The sequence below is a fragment of the Anopheles bellator genome, chromosome 2, assembly GCF_943735745.2.
Source record: "Anopheles bellator chromosome 2, idAnoBellAS_SP24_06.2, whole genome shotgun sequence".
In the NCBI taxonomy this organism is placed as follows: Eukaryota; Metazoa; Arthropoda; class Insecta; order Diptera; family Culicidae; genus Anopheles; species Anopheles bellator.
This window is the reverse complement of record NC_071286.1, coordinates 10,919,890-10,938,581: the sequence shown is the minus strand read 5'-3', so window position 1 is coordinate 10,938,581 and position 18,692 is coordinate 10,919,890. Positions and strand designations below refer to the sequence as shown.

General features: G+C 46.9%; 5 protein-coding genes across 5 annotated transcripts in view; 1 reads left to right on the top strand and 4 right to left on the bottom strand.

Moving 5' to 3' along the window:
• Positions 1-628, bottom strand: part of LOC131206961 (fatty acid hydroxylase domain-containing protein 2-like) — a 2,344-nt gene extending 1,716 nt beyond the window's left edge. The window contains exon 1 of the mRNA XM_058199567.1: positions 505-628. Coding sequence (XP_058055550.1) covers positions 505-628 — 124 coding nt within the window. The remainder of the gene's footprint in view (positions 1-504) is intronic.
• A 1,911-nt stretch (positions 629-2,539) lies between these two features.
• Positions 2,540-3,639, bottom strand: LOC131212629 (fatty acid hydroxylase domain-containing protein 2-like). Its single transcript, XM_058206563.1, has 3 exons — positions 3,471-3,639; positions 2,748-3,381; positions 2,540-2,681 (listed from the first exon to the last, which is right to left on the bottom strand). Exons 1-3 carry the CDS (start codon positions 3,637-3,639, stop codon positions 2,540-2,542), a joined length of 945 nt encoding a protein of 314 aa, XP_058062546.1.
• Positions 3,640-4,926: 1,287 nt separating this feature from the next.
• On the bottom strand, positions 4,927-7,833 carry LOC131210608 (fatty acid hydroxylase domain-containing protein 2-like). Its single transcript, XM_058203882.1, has 3 exons — positions 7,660-7,833; positions 6,942-7,578; positions 4,927-5,403 (listed from the first exon to the last, which is right to left on the bottom strand). Exons 1-3 carry the CDS (start codon positions 7,778-7,780, stop codon positions 5,262-5,264), a joined length of 900 nt encoding a protein of 299 aa, XP_058059865.1. The 5' UTR covers positions 7,781-7,833; the 3' UTR covers positions 4,927-5,261.
• Positions 7,834-12,366: 4,533 nt separating this feature from the next.
• On the bottom strand, positions 12,367-13,207 carry LOC131212623 (fatty acid hydroxylase domain-containing protein 2-like). Its single transcript, XM_058206557.1, has 2 exons — positions 13,081-13,207; positions 12,367-13,007 (listed from the first exon to the last, which is right to left on the bottom strand). The coding sequence occupies exons 1-2, from the start codon at positions 13,205-13,207 to the stop codon at positions 12,367-12,369; spliced, it is 768 nt and encodes a 255-aa protein (XP_058062540.1).
• A 3,258-nt stretch (positions 13,208-16,465) lies between these two features.
• Positions 16,466-17,952, top strand: LOC131210554 (exonuclease 3'-5' domain-containing protein 2-like). The gene is made up of 3 exons (XM_058203817.1): positions 16,466-16,745; positions 16,830-17,300; positions 17,368-17,952. Exons 1-3 carry the CDS (start codon positions 16,636-16,638, stop codon positions 17,423-17,425), a joined length of 639 nt encoding a protein of 212 aa, XP_058059800.1. The 5' UTR covers positions 16,466-16,635; the 3' UTR covers positions 17,426-17,952.
• The last annotated feature ends 740 nt before the right edge of the window (positions 17,953-18,692 follow it).

The window sequence follows — 18,692 nt, the reverse complement described above, 5'->3', positions numbered from 1 at the left end:
TGTATGTAATATAACGCGGCGTCCCATACCAGAAGGCAAATGGTAATGTCCCGTAGGAATATACCAAAGGAGGGCACAACACGGACATCCGGCATGCTGTAGAACATTTTACTAACATGATAAATAACGTAACTCATTGGGAAGCCAAGAACGATCTGGTTGAAGGCAACCGTTGTGATGAGCCGTTTGCAGTGTTCCCATTCTAACGGTTCGTGAGTTCCGGGTTGCGTTTTGTACTTGCGCATAAACTTCGGCCGGTTCGTGAGGTCCATCGTTAAGAAAAGTCCTCCCACGGTCCAGTACAGTCCATAAATGTAAAACGTTAAGTACCAAGCGTACAGTATGTCTGGATCATCACCTGATGAGTGAAAAGAGAAGTTATTGTTGAATCTGTATGTAGGTAAGTTCACTGTAAAACAGTTTGCACATTTATGTTTCATCACTGAGGTATGTTTATTAAAAAAACCGAATGAAGAAGAAACAAATCATCACAACCAAACGCACCGATAACGTCAAGCAACGCATTCCAATATCGTTCAACAATGTTTTGCGAAATAGTCACTTCATCGTCTACGATTTGCTTAGCACATGATTCTATTGTCGCGTTATTTGCCAAGGCGGGATCCATTTCTGCTTAAGCCTTCACTGTACTATGAACGAGCAGAAATTTTCGATTAGTCTGAGCACTGAAAGTTCAAGGTGTTTGAGGCGTCCTTCCTCGGCGAAGTGTGTGCGTTTACTGACACAGGGCTCTACGAATTCAAATGGTCATCGAGCGCATCAAAAGTTTTCACCATCATCATAGCACGCATGGAGAAAGGTTTTCAATTTGAAAAGGACTATGTTAACAATCACAAGAAAAGAAAGTTTAACTACGTTTACGATACACAATTAAGCTTGCAGTTTATACAAATAGTGAATTTAGTGTCTAAAATGTTTGTGTAAATGTATAAATCAGTCAAAATATGAAAACAACTTGGACGAGAACCGTTAATGAAAATCGTCGAAATAGAAAAACATTGCGGTTGAAATGATGCACAGAAATAACCAGCACTTGACTGGCTTTAGGTGATTGAATAAAGTTAAGAATCGACGCTCGTCGATGTCACACAGTAGGGCTGGGTTCGATTCCCTAGACTGGGGACGGTTGGTTATACCATTTTATTGTAAGAGAGATTAACTTTGTCTGTTTTGCAGGCAAAGACCGGCGGTTGCCGGATAAGAAGAAGATTCTAAGCAAACTCTTCTAATTCAGAGAGTTTTTGCCGGAGAGATTTCACACGTTCATTTAGTTGACACTTTTATATAAATTTTAGCTACAACAGTATACACTAGCAGCAAGTATGATGTGAATTTGAAATGAAATACATGAGTTGTACACAGCTGGCTAGAAAGAAATCAATTTTTTGTGTATTTCAAAACTTTATTTAAGATGTTTCCGATGGTCCGATATGCGACAAATACTCACCGTTTTGTTGTATAATTTGTTGGCAATTTTAAAAGTAGCTTCGGCGTGGCATTGCGTTGTCCTGATGGAACACACCTCTTCTGATTTACAACACAACCCACCTACAATACTAGTTTGAATTTTCGTATTTATTAAAGAAAAGCTGTCAAATGTGCCAAATTTTCTATTTGTTGACTTTCATTGTTAACATCCTGTAGGAGATATCGATCACTAAAGCCTTCTATCGAGAAAATAATAGATTACTTTTCCCTTAACCTTATACTAAAATATTTGATTAGTTATGTGCGGCGGTCTCTCATCGGACATAGTGACCAGTTGCTAGCTCTCTTTCGTACGTATAACAATTTTGCATCACTTCTTGACAATATGTCCCTTGATCAGTTTGTTTCTCTTTATATAGCGTCATTGGCTTCTACATTGACTTTGTTTTCGTAATTCTCCAGTAACATAAGTTTCTGTACAACGTTTTACTTTGAACGCCATTCGATTTCTGTTGAACTTGAATGGTAGTAAGGTAAATTTTATTTTGGTAAATTTTTTTTTGTATTTAGTATATTTCGAATGAAAGCATAATTACGCATAATTCGAATTATTTAATGTATCAAAACGCGTAACTCTGGTCTCTGGTTCACGTAACCGCTTGGTGACGCTTCGGCAACGGTGGATAATCGTTCGTCGACTCTCGTTTCTTATTTCTTTCATTATTCATCTTTCTTTCCCTATCTAGCCCTATATATGATTCCGTTATGTAGTTCAAACACGTTAAAAAGGGTGGAAAATGTGCCCGAATTTAACATTAATTATGAAAAGTGATGGACAAGGAGAAAGTGGAAAACGGCGGTGATGATCTACCATTAGCAACGAAACGGAAAGCTGGCGCAAGATAGACATATTTATAAAATTCAGGGCCATTTTCAGAAGACATTTTGGAACTTTTCACCGATTTGGAACTTTTTCACCTGTTTTGCCGGTTTTTCTGATTTATTTAATCAGAAAAAATTTCTCTACAATTAATTATTATCTGGTATTAATTTTCTCTGCAAACATACAGCTTGCGCGTGGCGTGGGCCACTACTTTCCCGGCACAAGTTCCCGGGCGGATTTGAACCCAAAATTTCGACGATGCCTTTGATAATGTTTTTTTTTACGAAACTCGTTGTCGGTGCCGTGGAGTCGATCATACAACCCGAAATTACCGTAGCACTGGTTGAAGCTGAAAATATGTAACAGACCATATTTTAAAGAGTGACTTTGCGAAGAGATTATGCCATGCACTTACTTCAGATGGTGATAGTCGTGTGCTTCGGAGCTACCCAGGAACGGCAGATGATAACCGGAATGGTCCCCCAGAGAGTCCCACGTGACGAATGTCATCCAAACGACTGTCGTGAACAAATGACTCCTCATGATTCCCGGACCGAGAAGTATGGGAGGCAAACTGTTTAGAAGGGTCTCGAGCGGATGCGCGTACATGGCGGACAGTGCCACCGGCGCCCGCCATTCGTGGTGCTGTTTGTGGAAGCTTTGATAAAAATGTCGGCTGTGGAACATCCGGTGTAAGTAGTAGAACCCTGTTTCCCAAACGAAAATGCATACGGCCATGTCGCGCAGGACCAGACCCAACGACGGCACCACACGAACGTTCGGCATGGTAACGAACAGTTTGCTACAGTGATAGGAGATGTACGCAGTCGGTATGGCGACCACAACTTGATTGAATGCTACCGTTTTAATGAGCTTTTTGAAATGATCCCACCGCAGTGGTTCGTGGGTCCCTGGTTGCGTTTTGTACTTGCGCAGAAACTTGGGTCGGTTCGTGAGGTCCATCAGTGCGAAGAGACCTCCAAGAATCCAATACAGTCCGTACGTGTAGATCGTCAAATACCAAACGTACAGTATGTCCGGATCATCACCTGAGCAGGAAAAGATTGTAAACGAATCCAGGGTACATATTTGGAGATCATGGAACGCACGAAACGAATGATAAGGACGAACGTCGTACCGATAACGTCGAGCAGCGCATTCCACGATCGTTCGATAAAAGTTTGGGAAATGTCTGCTTGTACATCTTCAATCCGCGCGGTACAGGATTGTGATACATTTTCAAACGGATTCTGCTGCAAACGGAGGGGTATTAATGAGGATTCAATGACTTTGTCGCACGAATGCATTCTTCGCTTTATTTCAACACCACACGCACAAATTCTTTCCAACACCTTTCAGGTGTGCGCCACAACCAACAGCCTCGAATGACTGGTGCGAACTAAAGTGTTTCTTCCGTGGCGTCTTTCGAGCGTTGATTGGTATTTCACGCGCGACACTGAAATGTTTGTGGTGGAAGAAATTTAAAAGTCTGTTCCGTGGTTACGCTCACTGATCATGCGAGTCTGACGTCAGCGCTGAGCTTTGTCTATGTGTTCCAAAATGAATCCAAAATGAGTCCATCTGCTTTGTTGCTTTCTTCAAATCTTCAACGACTAACACCTAAAACATTTTCTGCGTGTTTAAGGTGAATAAATCCTGTTTATCCAGCGGGGGATGAGGCCATCCAGCTGTGGAGGATATCCTGCAGCCATCTTTCGAAACTAGAATCTTGTTAAGTTTGGTAAAGTTAGATGTAAAATGTAAATTTAATGAATACGGCCCATCCCCCTATACAAAATTGCGCTTTCCAAGAAGATTTTACAAAATCATCATCTACGTTTATCCGTTACGGTGCCGTCGTTTCGAGCCAACGATTTTGAACTTAAAAAAGAGTCGAACCACCCTGTTCATGTTAAGATCGCAAAAGCTCATCCAAAAGATGAAAGCTTTCGATGCTAACGCCCGTAACGCCCGTAACGCTTCGTGTGCACAGATTTTGCATACTTCACATTTTGGACGAAATTTTTGGGAAAAGCTGTCGGAATTCAAATGTTTTACAAACGGATACCGAAATAGTTTTACAGTCTAGCAAAATGTTTGAATCTATGATCGACAATAGTTGTAACTTAAATGCGGTGAAAGCTTGGGACGAATAGTTTGGGTACTTTTCTAACATCTCATCTAAACCGGAATACCATCTGTGCCGCCAGGTAAACAATCCAAACAGGATCCAAAAAAATGTTCACTTTTCGTCGTTAGGGCACAACATAGGGTTCATCGAGGCTTACTTCCAATTACCTTCGTCCAATGACGCAGGTCACAAAACCTTCCGAAAGCACAAGTCATGGCACTTTATTAAGTCCGACCAGTGGAGTCGCGTCTCTGGACATGAAAACATCGCGGTTAGAGGAGTCGCTGATGCTTGCTGAGTAAATAAAGGGAATCCTGTTGAGCGAATCGACACCGAGTTCTACTTTGAATGTCGGCGCACTGTCGAACGAACGTAGTTCGTCAGCATTACCTTCACGGTAGGTCGGATGTAACGGGCACAACAAGTAATTAAAACAATGAGTTTAGAGATTGCCAAACCCCAAGATGCTGTTTTTATTCCGTAATCAGATATACGAGGTGACGCTGTGCTGCGACCACCGCCAACCATCGAGCACAGGGGATATTATATTTTAGCAGTTCAGTTAGTTTATTTATCTTCTAGAGTACTTTTGAAGCTGTGTAACATCAGCTCGCTGGAAACCCCACACTATATGTATCACCTAGGCGTAGTCTTCGCTTGCCCTTCGCTTGAAGTCCCGAAGGAGCGAACCCTAAACTCTAACACAGACACACCCTCGCTAATCGTTTGTACCCCCTTTCTACAAAACCGTCCGAGAGCCCCGTCCTTCGAGTCTGAAGGCTCCATTATGAAGTCCACTCAATGCTCCGGGACAAGCTCGCGCGCCGACTTCAGACCGAAGATGCGGTGGTGTCGCTGGTACTGTTTCTTCTTCCGGAACTCACTGTCCGTGCCGTGCAGTCCGTCGCACCAGCCGAACAGACCGAAGCACTGGTTGAATCTGTAACGAAATCGGCGATGGAAACGTTCAACGAATTTACCACTTAATTAGTGGCCCGAGGCCGGGACCACTGTGCGGGGTCATCCGTTGACGCACGTTACTAAGAAACAAATGATCGCATAAATGAATGCATGAGGTAGTCGAGATAGGATGGATTGAGGCGATTAGAAATGCGATCGAAGCTCGGCACATAACTGGTGATTCGGAAACCCAAAACCATAACCGTCGGCCCTTAGAGCCAGCGATAGCCCGAGGATACCACAGTCGCTGGTGCCGTGGCTTGGTGAATCGGATTCTGTGACCTGCCGTAAGATGTTCGTGCGTGAGTTCGACTACACTAGCTGAAGGAGAAGAAGAAGCAGAAGCAAGGTCTTTGAAATTTAAAATTTGGTCACCGCACCAATGTCGGCCGACGATCGACGAAAATATGTCGCAGATCAACGGATTGCAGAGGGGACACCAACCCACGGACGTGGTCGAATCCACGTGCGTGCACAAAGGGCTGTGTTGTGGTTTGGGACAGGTTTTGGGCTACTGCTTTGGCCGTGGGGCAACTGATCGTGCCGGGCTTCGGTGACCTTTGGTAGCCGTGCAGCAGCAGCAGCCGGTTCGTGTTGGGCTTTCGAAGGGATCAAAAATATAAATCCCACGGTTTAGCTGGCGTGCGATTAAGCAAATCATGCTGCAACCGTCATGCGATAGTGTGCGTTTCGTTCAGCATCCAGACACTGCGCGTGTGTCATCCGTTAGCGTCAAGATGCAGCTGGATCTGGTTCTGTTGGTTCCGAGTGTGCGTTGCTTCGTTCGGACCGGTGAAGAGTTCGAATTAGAAACCGTGCTTCGTCCTTCACCCATGGAGGCTGTCTCGACCACTTGGGACTAACTTGTCCCTCGAGACATCTCCGGAAGTATCATCCGCATGTTTTACACATTCTTCACGCATGTGACGTTTGTCGTGGCACGTGGCACGCTGATCACTGATCGCGCAAACTAATCGCATAAGTCGCATCACTGAAATCTGTTATGGCTTCGTTAGAACCCTCGATGAACACGAACAGTTCGGTTCTGGGTCAGATTCTTAATATCTGAAATGGTACGATCATTCACAAGCAACCACCACGCGCAGTAAGGACACTTTTGTAAATGCCACACGAGGCATATTGGCCAAATCTGGCACAGACACCCAACGACACATTATGCAACCACAGACAGGCATACACATAATGCCCAGCATGAGAGGCGCCCATCTAGCAGGCCAATAAATTCGATCTCTCTCGCTCTCTCGCTCTCTCGCTCTCTCTCCGTCGGAATTGTTACTGCCAAATAATTTACCCTAAAACACTGCCGAACCCAGGGACGGCCGAGGCTGTGGTTCGGTCCCCTGGCGCACTTTTCAATCCCAAGGTCCGGGCCCCGATCCGGTCCGGCCAATGGTCAGTAGGTTACATTCACTTTGCCTGGCCGGCTTTACGGCCGGATCGATTTTTTGGAGGTTCACCCTTAATTTACTGACCCGAGCGCGGTCACACCGAACTTACTTCTGATGGTGATAATCGTGCATCTCGGAGCTCCCGAGCACCGGCAGATGGTACCCCGAGTGATCTACGAGCGTGTCCATCATGACGAACGTGAACCAGATGACGATCGTGAAGACATGGCTCGTCATAAGGGCTGGCCCAACGTACACCGGTAGCAGGTCGCTGATAACAAACTCGAAAGGATGGGCGTACATTGCCGACCAGGCCACCGGAGCCGTCCACTGGTGGTGCTGCTTGTGGATTCGCTTGTAGAAGAAGCTCGAGTGCAGCATCCGGTGGCTGTAGTAGAACGTGATCTCCCAGGCCACGATGCACACCAGGATGTCCCGGAGGATGATCGTGGCCGGCGGGAGCTCGCGCACGTCCGGCAGCGTGTCGGTGATCAACTTCCGCCCGTGGTAGGACAGGTAGGACGTCGGCAGCCCGAACACGAGCTGGTTGTAGGCGACGGTTTTGACCAGCTCCTTCAGCTTCGCCCACTCGAGGGGCTCGTTAGCGCCCGGTTGGTTCTTGAACTTGCGCAAAAACCGCGGCCTGTTGGTGAGATCCATCAGCACGAACAGGCCGCCGACGATCCAGAAGAATCCGTACGTGTACGCGGTCAGAAACCACATGTACAGCGTGTCCGGATCGTCTCCTGATAAGGAAGACAGGATACGTTACACGAGCTAACCGAGCGGAGATTTGTTTTCGGGATCTGCCCCCCCGGGTTTCATACCGATCACATCTATAAATCCGTTCCACTTGCGTTGCACAAAACTAACACTCGGGCCAGCAAACTCATCCCCAGCCGCCACCAGCGTGGTGGCGTTCGCGGCCAGACCGAGCAGGGATTCCATTTCCTGCACCAATTGCCGAAGCTGCTCACGAGATGCTTATCAGACCGCGCTGCTCCTTGACTTCCGATGTGGCGATGTTGCCGGCTGCCACTCAACTGACACCGAGCGTCATCGGAACAACGTGGGGAAGGCTTGAGCGGGCGCCAAATTGCCGAAGATTTAAACGCGGTACACGAAGCGAAGGTCTTTGCTGCCCGGCTTTGGGGGTATGTACGTGGTCTAACTCGCCGTGCAACGCCGGTGCGAGTGGCGGGCTCCCCACCACGAACCGGTCGTGATCGGGTCGGGTGTTTTTTGGGACCTGTACCGCGTTTTCTTCGCTTAGGACCGCATCCGTTCGGCAGATGCAGAACCTGCCGCTAGGAAGCGTCGGATTATGCCGTTTCATGCTCATCATCCGAGATTTGATGCTAGTTTAGTACAAGCTTTGCACGCCAATCTTCCGCTACGAAACGGAGGCCAAACACTATAATTTGCTCGCGTTTTCGGTTTTTTTTTCTGGCTGACATCGGCAAAAGAAATAGTGTGAGGGTCGATTTAAAAGGCAGCTGTTGCTTCCGAAAGAATCCGCAAAGAATGTGTCTAATGATCTTTTCGATCATTAGGCACATCCCTAATTGTTTCTCCTCTACCGCTTCCACTGTTCCTTTTCTTGTTGGTTCCCATTTTCGCACATCGATTGTTTATTTAATTTTCAACCTGTAAATTGTGACAACGAGATTTATTGATGCCCATCTTGTTTCGTTGGGCAACAAAGTTTATTCGAAGTTTACCTAATACTTTGTCGCAATCATGTTACTAATCACACCATGCTCAAGTTTATAAATTTCTACAATTTTGCTACGATCATTGTAGCGCGAAATGGCCCCGAAAACAGCGCCATTTTTATAGTAATCCGTCGAACCGTAGGTTGGTTGAGGCAAAGGTTGGTTGCATTTTTGGTCACGCAAAAGAAACACATTTTGCGTGATGTGACGTGATAGTGCCATGATTAAGTTTTCGGTGACCAAGGACATGTTTGATCGCTGTGAGCGATATCGAGCCACATCCTGCATGTTGCCATATGTTTCTGACGCACCAGCGATTCATAAAGTGATCGCAGAGAACTAACAAAGCATAACATGCTTTTAGAAATCGGAACACGATTTTGTTTCAAACAAATTGTGCTCTAGCTTATAAATGATATGTAATTTGGAAAGGCTACAAGGCACAACGTTTCACCGGCGACAGGATTTGTATTAGGACTTCGGAAAAAAATTATGCGGTTTTTATTCGATGTGTTGCCTAACTACAACAACAAAGCATATAACTATTTCAATGAAAGCTGTTACTTTACCCCATTTTTCATGTAATTTCCGGATTCCGTGTGAATAGAACTCATATTTAACTTTAACTTTATATTTAGAAGCGATTCAATCAGAGATCCATTTTTCAATATTTTCTTAAGAAAGGAACCACTGTGCGCCAAATCGTTACTCTTGCAACGGAACAAGTAGTAATCCGAAGGAGCAATATCTGGTCACTACGGCGGGTGGTGTAAAAGGTCCCATTTGACATTCTCGAGATAGGTTTTGACCGGTCTTGTGATGTTGTGGTGTTGAAAAATCACTTCATTATGTATTTTATCCCATTCTGGTATAATAATATTATGGCCAAAGCTGACTTGAAACGCATTAATTGTTGTCGATGGCGTTTTCCTTCAATAATTCCATTATGTTTCAAAAGTTTATAGTGTACTATACCTTTCTTATCCCACCATATGTACAGCATAACCTTTGCACAATGAATATTTCGCTGTGGACCTAGTTCAGGCCATGCCTTTTTACGTTTAATCCTCTCTAATAAATCCTCTTTTCATCACCAATGATGATTCGGTTCAAGAACCCTTTTCCTTTCTTCATACTTAAATAATGAAGAAGGTCTCCTCGCACTAACAAAACATTACCTTTTCAGATGCCCAAAACCACCTGATTTTTACGCTTTAACCAAAACGCCTCCACTCCGTTAGATGCGCAATGACAATAGCTAATAAAAACATATTTCATAAAAAATGTTGTGACATTTAGTACGTCCGTCTATTGTAACACTGCATTGATTAATTCAAAGTCAGCATTTCTAGGGGGGAAAAAAATTGCAAACAAAACCTTGAACTAACGTGCGAACTGGAAAACTGTCGTTCGCATGCTCGTAGGGAATTCGCATTTTCAGCCACCGAAAAACGCCGTCAACACGTGGGACCAATAAAGCGCGCCAACTGCAGCGATGGCCTTCAAATGTACGCTCGGCACGTTGGCCCCCGGTTCCGGTGCTTTTCTGCGAATCTGTCGTATCTCCGGTTGCGTACCGTAAGTAGAGCAGAACGATGCCACACATGGACCTGATGCTCGCTTTGATTTGTTTGATTGATTATTATTAGAACGAACGAGGGAACAATTCCGGCCGTCGGTTCCTGCCGGACCCGGACGATGTTCCGTTTGTCCTTCACCGCCCAGGGGGCCACCCGGGCAGGCTGCCGGTGGTTACGTGTGCGATGGACAAGGAAATACCTTCTTCGTTCAACTGGCCACCGCCGGGTTGGCCACGACGATTGTGTCGGAACGTGTCGATTGGGGGCCATTACTATCGGTCGCTTCCGTCGACCACCAGAAAGCGCCTTGCTGGGTGTGGCTTGCCAGCTTGCCTTGCCGGTGGGATTCATGCTTTGAATTTGATTAATATCTCCCATGCCGATCATGCGTGGCGCTCCGCAGCCGCGACTACGTGCTACACCTGATGATAGGAGAATTTTGCAAATTTTGAGCCACTTTGGCTCCAAGTTGGCTGCCTGAGGTTGGGCCGCGAAAAGGCTGTCCGCGGTTAATCGGTAGCATCTTCGCGGGGATGTAAACTCCGCGTTAAACCAGTTATCGTAGCCCTCGGCAGCCGTTAATATGAGTCGATCTGCGTCTAAGTCCATCGACTGCGCCGAGCGACCTCGTCGAGTCGCGGGACATCAGAAGTGTATTAGGTAACCCTCGCTAGCTTCCCTCTGCCCTTTTGTTTCGTTGATCAACTTTTGGGCCGGTTGTGTTACGTCAACCTAAAATTCGAATACGGCTCACGGTTAACCGGCACCGCGTGAGTGAGTTTTTTGGTGAAAACTCACCCTCACGCCATGTGGCTTTGATTGATTTGCACACAGGTCCCCCGACTTCCTGACTTCAAACGATCGAAGCGGTCGTGGCACAGATCCTTCGGCACCATGCTCTACTTGGCGAACGTACGATCTCATGCGATCTATTCTCGCACGCACCGTCCATGGAATGCCTTTCGCTTTCGGGTGCGGTGCTAATGATCCTACTGGTGTTTTTTTGTTTTTTGCGGTCCGCGAAACAATAGCTGACCTTTCGCGGTTAGGTGGCTTTTCGCACCGGTGTTTCGTGTGACATTGCCCGGAACCAGGGACAGCAAGGATAAGCGCGAGGAATCGATCAACTAGCGCGCCCGATGATTAGAGCCTGCGCTTCGGTTCTCGGACCAAAAACCCGTTTCCGATGCGCAACCGCACTGCGTTTGTTGTTTCACTTCACGAGCCCATCGATAGGTCGCACTTTTGCCACACACGTGTCAACATGCTGGATGTTTACCGTTCAATTTTAGAGCCGATCTTCCGTATTGGGCGAACCAATCGGCAAGCAGAATATGACTAATTCGAACGACCAACGAATGATAATCGTGTTCCAAGTGCGCTGCGACAGTGTTATGTAAAGTGAACAACGCTCTTCACCCGTCGACTTTTGTTACATCCGGCGTAGGTTACATCGTCAAGGCTGGGAGCGCTGTTGATGGGTCTCTTCTCCGTCGTCGGTTGTTGCTTTAAATGAAAGCCGAATTCGTTCAAAACCTCAACCTTTCTCATGACCCCCACTGAAGGCGTTTGCCGGATGATGGGTTTGTGCGAAAGTTTAATATTAATGAACAGGGTCCGTCAAAGTGCTGTTGTCCTTTCACACTACGCACTGCTAAGCCTCAGGTCCAGTTGTGAGGGTGTTAGGACAAGGTGAATCGTTTGGCAGAAGAAAAAAAAATGTCTAATAATAAATTGCAAACCTAATGACAGGGTTTGTCAATGTCAGGGACACGGGTTACCACCAATGGCGATCTGCGTAGTTTCGGGCACGTAGACGCAACTACGAACTGGTGGGGAGCTAATCTTATCTAATGGACAGACAGTTTAGTTCGGGGAATTTTGTATACGTTGATCGTCGATGGCCGATGAAGTAATCCATCCTAATTCGTCACTTTCCAACGTGGATGTGTCGGGGACCGCGTGACGTCATGCCCGATGCCCGATGCCCGATGACCCACACCACAACAACTTGCTCTAGCCGCGGAATAAACGAATAAACCCAACAACAGCCCGGCCGATGTTGTTATGAGCTCTCGTCGGGGCTCCGGGAAGTGCAAATAGTGACCCTGCGATTTGCACAATTTCACTGAACGATCACCACACCGAACTGCACACATCATTAGCACCGGTACGAGAAATGGACCCATCGATCGCCCCGTGCTAGGCGCCTGTCACCACGTACACCGCACCGCAACACTTACTTGAGGTGATGGTAATCGTGCATCTCGGAGCTCCCGAGCACCGGCAGATGGTAGCCCGAGTGGTCCACCAGCGTGTCCATCATGACGAACGTGAACCAGAGCGCGAACGTCAACACATGGCTGCTCATGAGGGCCGGCCCAATGTACACCGGTAGCAGGTCGCTGATGATGAACTCGAAAGGATGGGCGTACATTGCCGCCCAGGCCACCGGAGCCGTCCACTGGTGGTGCTTCTTGTGGATCCGCTTGTAGAAGTAGCTCGAGTGCAGCATCCGGTGGCTGTAGTAGAACGTGATCTCCCACACCACGATGCACACCACGATGTCCCGCAGGACGGTGGTCAGTGAGGGCAGGATGCGCGCGTCCGGCGGCTCGAAGAACACTATCCAGCGGAGCATGAAGCCGAAGTAGGTCGTCGGGACCCCATACATCAGCTGGTTGCGTAGGACCACTCGGACGAGCTTCCGGCACCGCTCCCAGTCCAGTGGTTCGTTCGCTCCCGGCTGGTTCTTGTAGCGCCTCAGCACCGGCGGCCAGTTGGTGAGATCCATCAGCACGAAGAGGCCCCCGACGAGCCAGAAAAATCCGTACGTGTACACCGTGAGGAATCCTACGTAGAGCGTCACATCGTCATCACCTGGCGCGGTTAGCAAATAGAAAGGACACACTCGGTAAGTAGGTCACGTCACCGGGCAGTGTACCGCGCGTACCGATGCGATCGAGGAAGCTGTTCCAGGTACGGTTGAACCACACAAACAGGGGGCCACCGCCCGGTATCTCACTGTCCCCGAGCCCGACGTCCAGCAGCCCGGGGCTGGGGGCGATCGAGAAATTCATATCGTCGCGATACGCGTGACAGGCGCGGGCTCTAACTATACTGCCCTTGGCCAGTGGGTTGGAAGGCGGTCACTCAGGGGTGGGTCACTAAGGCGACACGAGGCACACGTCCAGCGGCTAGGACGAGTCGATTGGGACTGAAGACGATCGATTCGGCCCAGTGCGATAATAAAGTAGGGGCCGTTTCTTGGGCAACACGCCACACGCCGCCGCGCCGCGTGTTCACGGGCTCACGAAGAAAGATGATTTCGCCAGGCGGGTTAGTGGCGGTCTCGTCCGGCCCGTCCGTGCCGAAAACTAATCTTCGCCCATTACTCTGCACAACCTCAGAAATCCAAACACCAAGCCAGTCCCCACGACGGCGACGGCGGAATAGGGCGGTGCCGTCACGTCGTGCCGGTCGCACCATCCATTGTCGCAACAGTGACTTCACTCCGTACCCTCCGAGAACGTCCGGAGCCCGACAATGGTCAGGACGTATTTGCATACCCAAAATGTGAATGATTTGCTTCGTGCCAAAAAAAAGAATAGAGCTCCTCAGAGCGGCCACAGAGACTTCCTCCGCACCCCAAGACCGAGGGGATGCGTCGAGGCCGCTGTTGATTCTGCGTTGTTTAGCGAGACAATATTTGCGCACCGTGGTACTTGCGATCTCCTCGGGCCCGGAGCCCTGCCTTGGCTATAGGAAGCGAGCTTTTGATAATACACACTTTTTACCACAACTTTGGTTGAGTGTTGGAAAGTTCATACACCTGACTAAGATCTGAGGGTTGTTTTCTTGCCCCAGCGCGAACCCCCAGCAATTTGACTAACGATCTTCTCCATCGAACACACTCCGTCAAAACCGACGAAGATCGAAGATTATACGCGATGACTAAACTGGTCGCCAATTAATTGGCCACCGGCCAACCCGGGGTGGGTAGTACGACGGACGGACGAACTTCGGGGACACACAAACTGTGAGCAATCCGATCGAACGTGAGCCCTCCAAGTGGACGCCACTTTAATGATATTGTTTTTGGGTTCGTCATGCCATTAGGGCTTGCGTCAATTTTAATGGCCCGTTTGGACCGGGTCCGTTACCGTTCTGAACTGAAACTGTTATGACCGCCCGTATACCAACACTTGGGCTCACTCTGCTCTCAAAACATCCGTCATCGCGAGATTCTTCCCGGCACGCGGAACTGCACTGGCCACTAAAAACAATGTTCAGCATTTGCTACAGGGTAATCCGTCTAGTGTTTCCGAAGATGCAGGGCCCGTAGTATCGAATGTGGCTGCGACTGTTTGGTGTACCGAAGAATTGCAATCAGCCAACCGATTTCTCCGTTACGGGTGTTCCTTCTTCATTGTTGAATGGGATGATCTACATCCGAAAGCAGACCTACATCCGAAATGCAGTTTCAAGTTTCCCTGTTGGCAACATTTTTACTAAATGTTTACAATGAAGTATGACGTTTTTAAGAAATCGGTAGTTTAAAATTCAAACACTAGATGGATCACCCTGAACAAAACACACAACAGAGTCGCGTCGTATCGGTTCCATTAGTGAATTAGTTTGAATGTTTACGGTGTACGGTTTTCACTTTTTTGTGCCCAATAACAGCCGTTTTGCGTAAATTGGCAATTTCCCTATATTTCCCATCGTAAAGGACCTCGTTATGCTCCACCACAGCATCTAAGCATTAGTCTGAGGATTGTGAAGGTCAGCACTATTACGACACCGGGTGACGTGACACCAAACGGCAGTCAAGGGTGGCCAATCAACAACGCTTTGAAGACGCCTGAAGAGCTATGGGATTTATTCGACGAAGATTCTTGCGAAATTGGAGCGCCGACACTCCGAGAGAGAGAGAGAGCGAGCCTCACACCCGAAAGCCGTGTCACCATGTGTTCGGCCACCTTGTGCAAGCAAATGGAGTTCCGTACGAACCACCGAAAAAAAACCATCGTCCGCTCGCCGTCCGCTCATCTTCGGCAAGGGGGTTGCGTCGGTTGGTTACGGCAGACTAAGCGTGTGGGTTCAACGAACGGAACACCACGAGAGGGCACGAAGTGGTGACAACGCACAGTGCAGAAAGCATAGCTCGTGAGCATGCATCGTGAGCCGAACGGCGAATTGGCAGACTCCGAAGCTTCGAATCCTCGTGTAAGCATCCCAAAGTGGTCCATTAAGATCGATGGGGCGAGACCTCAATGTGCCATTATGCACTGCAGCGATGCATCATAGCAGTGCGATTTGCCATGGCATTGGCATTTGACATACATGCCTTCAGGTATACGTTGGAGGCATTCCAAACTTCAGAGCTTAAGACCAAGAAGTTACTGTCGGATGATAAAATTGCATTTTTGACGTGCAATTTAAGATATGGACTTATGGAGAAAATATATGGTTTCAGCAAGACGCTGTACAAACTTTATGATAAACAAAATGATTAGAGACTTATTCTTTCATGTGTTATGTTTAAAGCTGTTTTTTGAAACATGAAAATAAATAAACCTGAACCTATTTTCGGCATAATCCAGTAACTTGCGGGATCGATTCCGCGAGCCGCGATTACATTTCTAGAGCAGCAGGAAAATCATGTTACGTTCGTGACAGTTGAAATCCTTCCTGAGATTACGGAGCGAGAATTACTCAACATGTTAGAGATGGTGTTCATTAATTCGTTTCAAAAATCCGTTCTGAATCACGTCAGTCACATTCGAAAAAAAAGGAAACATGCTGAATCGCGAAGTTTGTGTTTGGTTATTGTGCTCGGGATGGAATTTGATCGATCGCTGTTAACCTTGGAATTTCACAGATGGCTTTGACCACAGATTCATTATTTCTTAACTCAGCCCCAGCCTTCAGTTAAGTGACACTGTGCAGAAGACGGACCATTTAAGAGAAACAATGTGGCGGAAACGTACGTGAATACGATAAGCATAGGAAGCTTTCTGCTATGCTCAGCATAATCGATCCTCGCCCGGGCGTGATCCCGTTTATGCTGAGTCCAATGTTTCTATCAACTGCTGCTTAGCGCTCTTCACCCAGAAGAGGCAGTTCGGGTGGTCTCAACGGGTATTCATTCTTATTGTTTATCTAAACGCAATTCTTTTCCAAGAACAGCGTTCGCGCTGCTACATTGTTCCTCTCAACGGGTCTGCCTTCTCCAAAGATACATTGTATCATCAACAGAATGCACCGTGAGCCTACTAGTGTTGGACACCACAGTATTTGCCGAACTCTCGTTGCGCATGGAGTTGCACCACGTGTCCTACGAAGATCGTTAATTTTTTAAGTGGAAATTAACTGTTTCGCTGTTCTGTTTCGTTTCTGATTTCTTCGTATAACGGTCGTTATACGATCGATTGTGAAATAGTTCATCGTTGATTGTCAAAAACTTGACATAAAGAGAAAACTCCGAACTTTTCGTATAGTTACCATGGGCGATCAAGGCATGATCTTAAATCGTGGAGCACCCCTAGGGAAACTAGAAATACGAGTGGTCAGTACGACCGAAAGTTGCCGGCAAATCGTCAACAAGCTGTACCAGTGAGTGTTGGTTCTGTGGGGATAATTTTCGTTTCAATAATTATAATCCTCTGTTTCTATCGTCCTCTGATGTTGGATCAACAGAGATTGCCAAGATTGCAATGTACTGGGATTCGACTGCGAATGGGTGACACATCAGGGCCAACCGCAACCGGTATCTATTTTGCAGCTAGCCTCCCCACACGGGTTCTGTGCCGTTATTCGTTTAAGCAAAATCAATAACTTACCCCTGGAGTTACGGAAACTGCTGATGGACAGAAGTATCTTTAAAGTTGGGGTAGCGACTTCTACCGACGCTGCGAAACTTAACCGTGACTACGGTCTCGAGGTTAAGGGTTGTTGTGATTTGCGTCTTCTGGCCGAACGGATCGGCCTCACACAACGAAGTCTCGCCGGATTAGCGGAAGAAACTCTGAACATAACAATGGACAAGGACTGGCGTCTCAGATCTTCCGATTGGTACGCAGCGAGTCTTTCACAAGAGCAAATAATGTACGCGGCCGATGACGCGTACGTTGGTGTCCTGCTGTTTAAAGAAATGGCTCGTCGCCTCGGGTAAGTCGAAGAAGAAAGCAATTGTTTTGAAAAACATCTTGTAACTTTCATTACAATTGCATTTCAGCCAGCATGATGCAAAGGAGATGACCGATTGGTTGGATAAACCTTACGCGTCTAACTAACTCCTAACGCCCCGAAGCTGTCATCAACCGGAAGAGAATCAATAAGGGTTATCCATTTCATAGTTTCCAAATCACAGGGCTGGCGTTTTACAGTTTTTGGAATATATCTATCAACTTAAGTATCAAACTTTTAATTGAATGTTGTGCCTCTTTAGAAACGCCTAACAGCGGAACAACGTGTCAAAATTATTAAAGCTTACTACAAAAACAGGGATTCAAACGTAAATACATCTCGAGCTATTTAAAAGGGACTTTAGTCGTCATACTGAACAGTGATAAGATTGGGTGAAAATTGGGATATTCAGAGGCCAGTATATCATCGTAATGTACGCGCGGCGGAAAATATCGCCGCTGTAAGTGTGGCCAAGGACCCAGTTCTGCGTGAGAACTTTGCTAGCGTTTTGGTGATGTCAATTGGCCACCAAAAACCATGCAATTTAACACCGTGTAATTGCGAACCCTGAACCCGAATGGTTTATTCCGAATGAAATACAATCCAGCACATTTCCAAAAGAAGAGTTCTAAATTACAGGAAATGATTGTTCCAATGTATTACAATATTAATCGGGAAGGTTAAAAAAGAGATAATAAATATGGCAACAAACCAAAATTCCTGGCCAGAAACTATTTTCGGCATAATTCGCTAATCCGACCGAGACCGAGGGACCAGGAAAATCAGGTTTCGTTCGTGAGAGTTAAAATCCTTGCTGAGACTGCGTAACGAGAATTACGCAACGTGTTAAAAATGGTGTTCAATAATGTGGAATGCTATACGCCAATCGGTTATAAGGCTTTTTCCCAAGTACCACCACTCATATCCGACATTGACGGAGCTCCTGCCCAATATAGGCTTAAAACGTACATATCGTAAAAATAGTATTTACAACTTTGTGACGTGCCAGAAATCATTACACTGCACAGTTCAGGTTAGCTTAGTGCTTTATAAAAAAGTGAATTGTAGCAATAGACGAAGGTAGCATGCTCGAATCATCAATCGGACGATCTCACAGCACAATTGTTTTATGTTCGATCACTTTGCCGGTTGGCTGGCCTGGGAACTAGCAAGAAAATATGGCGAGTCGCGAATTTTGTGTTTGATTGTGTTGGAGTTTGATCAAGATCTCTTGATCGTCGTAGGTTTTGACGCGAAATATTGCTGTTACTCTTAAAGCCATTCTGGTAAATTCAGTGAGAGAATTTCGCGTCTTACGCGTATCTACTCCATTTTCGGAGGAGGCTTTGATCATAAAAATTCATTGTTTACGGC

Bases quoted from the DNA above. Each gene is read 5' to 3' on its own strand.
- LOC131210608 (XM_058203882.1), bottom strand. From the start codon at position 7,780: ATGGAATCCCTGCTCGGTCTGGCCGCGAACGCCACCACGCTGGTGGCG. The intron at 7,579-7,659 runs GTATGAAACCCG...CTTCCTTATCAG, and splicing joins CGGATTTATAGATGTGATCG to GAGACGATCCGGACACGCTG. The intron at 5,404-6,941 runs GTAAGTTCGGTG...ATTTCGTTACAG, and splicing joins CACGATTATCACCATCAGAA to ATTCAACCAGTGCTTCGGTC.
- LOC131212623 (XM_058206557.1), bottom strand. From the start codon at position 13,207: ATGAATTTCTCGATCGCCCCCAGCCCCGGGCTGCTGGACGTCGGGCTC. The intron at 13,008-13,080 runs GTACGCGCGGTA...TAACCGCGCCAG, and splicing joins CAGCTTCCTCGATCGCATCG to GTGATGACGATGTGACGCTC.
- LOC131210554 (XM_058203817.1), top strand. From the start codon at position 16,636: ATGGGCGATCAAGGCATGATCTTAAATCGTGGAGCACCCCTAGGGAAA. The intron at 16,746-16,829 runs GTGAGTGTTGGT...TTGGATCAACAG, and splicing joins ATCGTCAACAAGCTGTACCA to AGATTGCCAAGATTGCAATG. The intron at 17,301-17,367 runs GTAAGTCGAAGA...ATTGCATTTCAG, and splicing joins GAAATGGCTCGTCGCCTCGG to CCAGCATGATGCAAAGGAGA.
- LOC131212629 (XM_058206563.1), bottom strand. From the start codon at position 3,639: ATGCATTCGTGCGACAAAGTCATTGAATCCTCATTAATACCCCTCCGT. The intron at 3,382-3,470 runs GTACGACGTTCG...TTTCCTGCTCAG, and splicing joins TGCGCTGCTCGACGTTATCG to GTGATGATCCGGACATACTG. The intron at 2,682-2,747 runs GTAAGTGCATGG...ACATATTTTCAG, and splicing joins CACGACTATCACCATCTGAA to CTTCAACCAGTGCTACGGTA.